The 8,989-nt window shown below is 39.5% G+C and overlaps 1 protein-coding gene across 1 annotated transcript; it reads right to left on the bottom strand.

Moving 5' to 3' along the window:
• Positions 1 to 3,801: 3,801 nt before the first annotated feature.
• Positions 3,802 to 7,391, bottom strand: MAP10 (microtubule associated protein 10). Its single transcript, XM_003893759.5, has one exon. It carries the CDS (start codon positions 6,764 to 6,766, stop codon positions 4,043 to 4,045), a length of 2,724 nt encoding a protein of 907 aa, XP_003893808.2. The 5' UTR covers positions 6,767 to 7,391; the 3' UTR covers positions 3,802 to 4,042.
• Between the last annotated feature and the right edge of the window lie 1,598 nt (positions 7,392 to 8,989).

The following is an 8,989-nucleotide window of genomic DNA, read 5'->3' as shown; positions in this document are numbered from 1 at the left end:
TTTGAGATACCTCTTCTGCTTGGTTTTGTGGCTCTGCTCTGTGACTTAAAGTCTTCTTCCCTGGCCAGAAATCTGTGCTGCCTCTTTTATCATCATGGACTTCTTTTGCCTTGCTATGCTATAGGAAAGTTGTTTAAACCTTCTGGAAGGAAGAGTTGATTTCTTGACTGAAGTTTTAATTGAAAATACATACCCCTAGGCTGGAATAAGACACCACGGTGCATTCTCTGTAATATCACTAAATACATCATCTAACACTCACTCACACTCACTGTTATATATGCTATATATGTTATTTGACTCAATCCTGAAACCAATTCTATAATGAAGAAAGTCTCCAAGGAGTAAAATAATCAAGGATGCAAACGCCATTTGTCTGCCTCCAATGACCAGGCTTATACCACTTTAATTTGCATGAGAGTTAGTAGTCTCTCCAATAACATTGAGACAGTTTGAATATATGTTTTGGTGTCAAAGTTGAAAAATAGTTTTTCTCTTTGGTCCCAACACTTATTCTAGTAGATAATCTTGAGCCCACCCCAGCTTCTTCCCTGTCCTCAGGGTTCTGCTTTTCCCTCTGTTGTCCCTTAACCTGTTTCTGTGCCCAAGCCCTGCTGACCAGCTTGAACTTAATCTGGGGCTCTGTTGGAAGATACCATCTTCTCATTTCTCCAGAAGCACTCTCATGGGGCTGTGTTGAAGAGTGGATTTGTAACCAGTTTTTTCATCAACATAATCCCGACTGCTTTGTGTCTTCCAGAAGTTCCTCAAACTGGGTGTGTTGTCCACCACCAGCATTTTTGTTTTCCAGGGCTGCTTTGGGTGCATTCATATTTTTACATCGGTCATTTCAGTGGAATTTTGTAAGGAAAACACTATAACCTTTCCTTAGTACGCAATTTTGAAGCAAAACCTCTTATCTACGTTTTATAATTTTTTTTCTAGAATGAGTACAGTTCAGTATAACAGAGATCTGAGAAGAGTTTTTAAAAATAAGGAAATACTTCTAACACTATGGCTTGGCACTCCAAGCTAATGAAGATGCTCCTGAAGTCTGTTACTTCCTGGCAGGACACTTAGGTCTCCAGAGAAAATCACTTAAGAAAGCCTTAGTCCTTGACCAAGTAAAGTTTTCCTTGTATTGTTTTAAGTTAAAAATAAGAAAAGAATGACTCAGCAAGTTTTGGCCTATATATTGTCATTCTATACAACTCCCTAAATATTTAAATCTGAATTAAAACATAAACAGCCTGAAGAATGACTTTCTCTAGGCCTAAGGACAGTTTGATGCAGCAAATTTAAATATTATTTATATGTTGCTTTGCTATGAAATTTATTTGCCTTGCCAACAACACAGTGTGGTAATTTAAAAGTTGGGTTTTTAAATTAACAGTCTTGACCTGTATTTTGCTACCAATAAAAGTCTGGTTCCTAACTATAATTCCATACTAAATTCACTGCTTGTACATGAAGAAAAATCTAAATTAATTGACATGTAAAGGGGTGGCTCTCAGCACAAAGCCATAATAATTGCATGACAGAAGTTTAATATCATTGTTCTCTGCATCTGAAAATGTCATCAATAGCATGCATATGACTGAAGGGAAAAAACCCAGTGTATATTCTATGCATCTGCACAGCCCTCTGCAAATGTTTATAGGACGGTTCAGAGGGTTTATTATTGGCGGTTGGTTCCTAAGCTATAAACATTCAATATTACATAGAGGTAGGTCTTAACATCTTTTCTGCGGCTCACTTTGCATTTTAGACCCCCTCCTACTCAGCTTTGTCCATAGCAGTTTAATACCCATGCTATTCAGAAGACCTTTTGGAAGGTTTGCAATAGCTTGATTTTACAATGAAATGACAGTCTCCCTTACTTGTGACTTGAAATACTATTTCATGTTTCAATAATTTGAAGCAATTAAGGAGATAAATAAGTCTCCATGAATAGTATATATTACAAAATTCTCTTAAAATAAGCTTATAGATTGTAGAATTAAAACATGGACTAGAATTTGTAGAATGTAATAGGAAGCACTAAATACATGAAAACAGATATTTTTCACTAGAATTAGACTAGAAGAAACAATTATCACAATTCTAGAAATAAGTATTCATGGATTAACTCAAAGAGAAGCAGATTCAGCTGCTCAGTTTTGTAATTTAAAATGCATTACTTCTTTGGTCTTGTTGTACCTTAGACATGCTAAATTAATCATTTTACCTATTCTTACCACAGACAATGACTTACTCTCTACCAAATAAAACGTTGGTTTATAAGGAATTATTTCTTTGATGATTCTGATATTGCTTATATTTTTATTGTCTCTTCCATAGTAATGACAAATTGCTATTAAACAATTTACACAGTTGACATCATTAAACATCTAGTTACAATACCTGGCATTAAAATATTTTGATTTTGTGAAATGTTATGCTATATGCTTTGTATTTTAGAAAAATTAAGATCATAGCCACTAGCCATAGAAACCTTTCATTTCAAAAATTTTACAGATATTTCTCTGCCTATTATTTTCAATAATTTAAAATATTCAAAACGTCATGACTACTTACTAGTGCTCATTTATACCTAAAATCATCTGTTGTTCCTATTTTTTAGAACTCTGTTATTATGCTTAGCATTTGAGGCTGTCTGTAATCTGGCACTTTCCTTGCTCAACAAATGTCCTTTCTACCACTCTGTAGCATGAATCTATCATTCTACTCAAGATAATATTTTAAATTGTCCCATAAATATATCAGGCTCATTCCCATCATCATTCTTTCATTCATATTGCTCCCCAAAATGTAACATCCTCTTCTCTCTTTTTACCGTCTATCTATATTCTAGTATTATGATCATTCAGAATACCTATATAATTAATTACCTGTAAAGAAAGGAAATTAGAACCTCACTTCATACATTCAAAAATGTTATATTTAAAAGTCTAAAAATTAAAGTATAACACAGCTAGAAGAAAATATATGTAAATATTTGAACACAGAATAAAGTCTAAATATAAAACCAATGGAATAAATTATAAATTATCACTGGATTTCATAAAAACAAATTTTCATACACTAAAAATAACCATTGAACAAACTGAAATGACAAGAAACTGAACTCCTATATCAGAAACTGTATAGAAAGACACCTTTTTAAGTTCTCCTTTCCAAATATTTCAGAGAACACCTGAAGGCTATTTATATCAAGCAAAACAAAAATATTACAGTCAAACATATCTCCAATAAGGATTTTCTGCAGGTTTATTTTTAGGGCATCTGCTTATTTTTGCTGCTTCACTCTAAACCCTCCCATTAGGTATTTTAAATGCCTGGGCTTCATTTTTTTCAACAAATGTTTTTATTGCATTGCAGCCACATGCCAGGAATTGTGCTAGATACAAAAATATACTGATGTGTAGCAAATATGATCCCATCACACAACTGAAGGCTAGTGGAAGACAAACTTTAAGTAATTACACAAATTGTGGTTTTCAAAGAAAAGGTGCAGAGCACTATGACAGCATATAAAAGCAACTTCACCTATTGGGGACATGGGATATGTATATGTCAAGAAGACTTCTTATCTACATACAACTGTAAGCTCTAACACAGCAAGGGCTCTATCATAGAGAGATTCTGCATCTTTCTGCATCTAACACAGTAAGTCTTCTATATTTGTTAAATAATTTGTTCCAATTAAAATTTGAGGCTGTCCTTACTCACTAGCCTTCTTTTTTCAGTGCTGTGCATGAAGTCAGCTTTAGAATGATGAATACTGTAGACACTTTGAGAGACAATTTAGAAAGATATACTTTTATTCTTATGATTAAACAATTTAAAAAGAAATCTGTTTATATGATTTAATAGTCAATATTATCAGATTTAATGGTAGAATACTATTTAAACATCAAAGGAGTAACATTCATATTTCTTTAAAAAATTATTCACATAATTCATGAACTAAAACAGCTTTAAAATTTTTTTCACTAACAGTACACATAGGTTGTTGAAAGTTTTTTAAAAGCATGGGTTTTTACACTGTGTATCCTGGAAGTTTATTTATTAATAATTCACAAATATCTTTGCATTGCTTGGAAATATTTAGTGAACCAACATCATCACTGTCTTCTTCAAAGTGATCTGATGTACTGCTATCCAGGACATTAAGTTCTAGTTCGGACACATTTGAAGGCAGGTAAGAACTCACTTGGGATGTTCGTGGTGACTGGCTTTTTTCTAAAGATTTCCAACTACTTCTGGTTTTAACAGAGATGTCTTGACCTCTCTTTGTAATTTTAGAATTGTGCATACTGTTTTGATCTATCCGGTTTTCTTTCTCGCCAGTCCAATGTGATGAAGATAAATCACTAGCCGAGATGCTAGATGCTTCCTCCAAACTTTTATCCTGAGTCTTTGAAATATGACATTTTCTGTATGAGTGGACAGGTGACCCAGCTGAAAAAGGTGGGCTAAGGATAGAACTCTTGTCACTACTAGCTTTCTTTTTGGACACTCTTGTTTCACTAGACTTCCTTGTATATTGACTATGTTTTGGATTTTCTGTCCTTGAACTGCTATCATGAGCTTTACTTCTGCTGGTGTCCTCAGTGGTACAGAAATCTTCAGAATAGCAAGGGCTAGACAAGTCATCTGAATACTTGAGTTCTGAGATGTTTTCATAGCAACTATTCTTATCTGGTCTATTGTCACTTACATCAGCCATAAGAATGTCATTATCTGTGGTTTTGACTTGTCTAATACCTATTCCTTTATCTACAATTCTGTCAACAACAGCATCCTGTTGGAAAACACACGGACTTTGGATTTTCATTTCCACATTTCCTCCCAAAATATTTGTAGGGGTAAGCCTTTCTGGAATAATGGAATTTGCAGGACTCACAACTTCTTCCAATGAAACATTATTGATTCTATTTTTACTACAATCAACTGTCTTTTTTTCAGTTGCATATTTCAGTTTAGTTTCTTTACTTGTTCTGGGATCACCAAAAACTCCACTGATTTGTCTTGAGGTATCACTATTTTCAGTAAAAGATGCATCTGAATCTAAATACTCATCTTTAGGCAGTTGTGGCTCCTGACTTTGTTCTGCAGAGCTTACGAGTTTAACTTTGGACGATGGAATTCTGAATTTTGTACCCAATATTTGTGACTGTGATTTTCTATATAGTTCTCTTTTTTCATGTACCACCAACATATCAGGATTTGTCAGCTTTAAACGTAGTCTTAATGTATTTGTTAAGCCATAAAGTAGCCTCCCTTTTGGAACTCTTTTTTGGAAGGTACCACTGCTCTTTTCAGAATATTTATCTTTCTTACAGTTTTCAATTTGGCTCTTTTTATACTGAAGACTCACTGACTTCTCACATCCCCCCATAGAACGCTTATCCTTCTTGGATTCAGACTGCCATGTGGATTTGGCAGAAGATTCGGTTGACTTCTTATCCTCGGTCCTGTATAACCAGGCTAGGTGAGGATGTATATGAGCAGGACTTGTCACAGGTTGGTCATACAACAACGACAACTCAACTAACAAAGCATTTAACAAAGGCAACTGTCTTATTGTATTAATTCTATTTTGTTCAGTTTGACATGTTTGATTAGTTGCTCCTATATCCTGAATATGTGGAGGATTTACAAGCACTGGAGGATGCTCTTGTGTTGCAGAACTTGGATGTTTTAGACAACTCCTGTCTGTTGGGGGATTTACACGCTTTTTTTCAGGAGAAGCACCATCCAATTCCTCAGGTACATTCATTTGAGGCTCAATGGTGATTTTAGCCTGTGCAGGGGGCGGTTTTTCTTGGGTCAAGTTAGTGTAATACAAAGGAGGAGGGCAAAATATATTGGTCTCCATGTCCAATTCTGTGATTTCCTCATTTAGGGAGCTAACATTTCTCCCACTGACAGCACTTGAACATGTAACAACAGAACTGGTTTTGCTATTCTCCACAGAACCCACATTATCAGATTCAGCCTTACTTTGGAGAACCATTTCCTTCAAATCCTTCTGTGCCTCTGGGATTTCTAACTCCCCCAGCGGCCTATCAGCCTCTCTGGGGCTTGGCTGTGAGGCTGGCTGCTGTAGCTGCTGTCTTTCCTGCTGGGTTTGGGGACTGACCTCCGCTCCGCCTCCTGTGGGGGTGACGGTGAGGGGCCGCTCAAGTTGGCCCAGCAGGCGGCTTCCCAGGTCAGTCAGGCGGTAGGCCAGTGCAATATCCCCAGTCCGCTCGCCCACTTGATTATGCAGGGGGAAACGTCCCCGGTGACGGTGGGAGCATCCGGAGGCGGCCGGCCCCACAACCCTGCGGGCCGCGGTGGCCAGCGAAATGTCGCAGGCCCCCAGGAGCTGTGGGGTGGGCGTCGGGCGCCCGGGGGGCAGCTGCAGCAGCAAGGTGGCAAGCGGGGTCCGCAGGAGCCGGCGGTGAAGGGTAGCAGGCTGCAGGCGGAAGAGGCAGGACTTGCCGCGACCAAAGCGGATCACGCCGGGCCACGGTTCGGGGGCGGGAGCGCCAGGGCCGTCAGGAGGGTAAACCAACAGCGTGGGGAAGTCCAGCAGGCGGAAGGCCACGGCGGGGCACACACCGCGCGGCGACGAGGCCTCCCCCTGCTCCTCTTCCTCCTCTTCTTCCTCCTGCTCCACTGCGGCAGCGGGGGGCGGCCTCAGCCGAGCTTCCAAACGCACCCAGTCCACCAGCAGCTCCAGCGAAAAGAACCGCTCGGACAGCGAGCCCGCCATTGCTGTTGCCCCAGGAAACGCCGCCGTGGGCTCCGCAAACGGGAAGCTGAAGCCCCGGGCTCTCACGAGAAACCGGAGCAAAAGGCATCGCTGCCTGCTGTCTCGCGAGATTTGCGGAAGCGCTCCTGCAGGTCCCCGGCGGTATCTGCTTTGGGAGTTTTGCTGCTCAATGTATTTGGCCCTTTTGTATGCATACTTGATGTAAGCCTTTTTTTTGCCTCCAGACTTATATTAAGACAATTGCTGATGATAATGCTGAGGATATAAGTGATAAAAGACTGAGTTTTTTGGGTAATGGTTTTATCACTGCAGATCTTATGTAATTTGGGGGGTCAGATCAATATACCTGAGGAATATTGAAAGAAAATCAGGACTCTCCTTCCTTTCCCATGCTAAAAAAAGAGCCAGGTAGTTAACTGTCCACGGTGGGCCTTCTCTGTGTCTGCTGTTCTACCCAAAAGATGGTGACACTGCTCTCATGGCCGGGGAGCCCCTGCCAGGTAAATTAGAATAGTACAGAGACACACACACCACACACACACGGTGTGTGAATACACTGGCAAAAACTCTCCTTGGCTGAACTTTGGTCAGGCTCATCTAAGTCTTCTTTCCGATCAGGCTTTGACCTTGGCTTCCAATCCTGTGGAGCCTGAATCACCGAGTGGTAGCAAGAGTCTTGCTATAGCCATTGAGAGAGAAACCCCAACCCTTCATACCTGATTACCATCGATACCTGATCAAATTCTTCATTTTCTACCATTAGTATCTGACCACAATGGCCTGCCTTCAGCAAATATCCTATTAGGTCTGTTTAATCAGAACCCTCCCACCCCTGATGTTTCCTATTAGTAAGTTTCCATCCACTTGACCCAACGCCCCTTTGGCTTTAAATCTTCACTTGTCCATGCTGTATTTGGAATTGAGCCCAGCTCTGTGTTGAGATCTCTTTTCTCTTACTGCAGTAGTTCCTGAATACAGTGTTTTTGCCACTTCAGCTACTGTCTGGCCCTGTTTTTTATTTGACAACATTTCCAGCTAAGCCATCATGATGCATGACAGTAATGTTAATGATCCCATCAATAAAACAAATATGTATACATAAATATACACACACCTCCAGAGACACAGAGAACTTACTGCTCTATCCAGATATTTTAAGAAACATACTCGTAACCTCAATGAGCTAGCCAGCTAGGAATCCAAGTCCAGTATATGGAGAGCCTTGAATGCCACGGTAAAGCATTTGGACTACATTCTGTATAAATTGTTTTGATTGAATAAGTACATCATATCAATATTTGGAAATGCAGCATGGGGAGGAATACAAAGGATGGATTCTACTAATTAGAAATTGGATTCAGAGCAATCTATTAGAAGACTACTGCAGTGGTCTATGAGGCAGATAATTATGACCTGCACATGGTCAGGACTAGTGGAAATTAAAAAGAGGTGGCAGAAGAGGCATTTGTGATGGAGGAATTTTAAAATTTGGTGAATGGGAAAGAAAAGTCATGGGTGAAAAATTTCTGCTACTGAAGGTGAAAATATTGAGGAGGCGCAGATTTGATGGAAAAAAATTTTTTTGAGTTTTGGGATATGTAGAGTTTGAAGTACCTGCTGCTGGGCATTATATATGTACAACTTTATTCAGCTTTATAAATTACAGTTAGATTATATTGCTTCCATGCTCAGAATAACATTGTGAAGCTCAAGAGAAATTCAGAACTGGAGGGATATGATGCTTTAGTATGAAGAGTCATTGCAATATATAAATACAAGATACTTCTCGGGCCAGGTGCAGTGGCTCATGCCTGTAATCCCAGCACTTTGGGAGGCCGAGGTGGGTGGAACACGAGGTCAGGAGATCGAGACCAGCCTGGCCAAGATGGTGAAGCCCCGTCTCTACTAAAAATACAAAAATTACCTGGGTGTGGTAGTGCATGCCTGTAATCCCAGGTACTTGGGAGACTGAGGCAGGAGAATCGCTTGAACCAGGGAGTCGGAGGTTGCAGTGAGCCGAGATTGCGCCACTGCACTCCAGCCTGGTGAAAAAGTGAGAGTCCATCTCCAAAAAAAAAAAAAAAAGAAATTACAAGATACTTTTCTTGACTTTGAGAATCTTGCTATGTACTTACAGAGGACACATATCAAGCAACATGTTCAATGGATAGATGATGTAGAGCAATAAAAAAATGACATCATCACAAGTGAAAAGCAATGAGG

This window comes from Papio anubis, chromosome 1, assembly GCF_008728515.1.
Source record: "Papio anubis isolate 15944 chromosome 1, Panubis1.0, whole genome shotgun sequence".
NCBI lineage: Eukaryota > Metazoa > Chordata > Mammalia > Primates > Cercopithecidae > Papio > Papio anubis.
The sequence above is the reverse complement of the archived record's forward strand: the minus strand, read 5'-3'. Positions and strand labels throughout refer to the sequence as shown.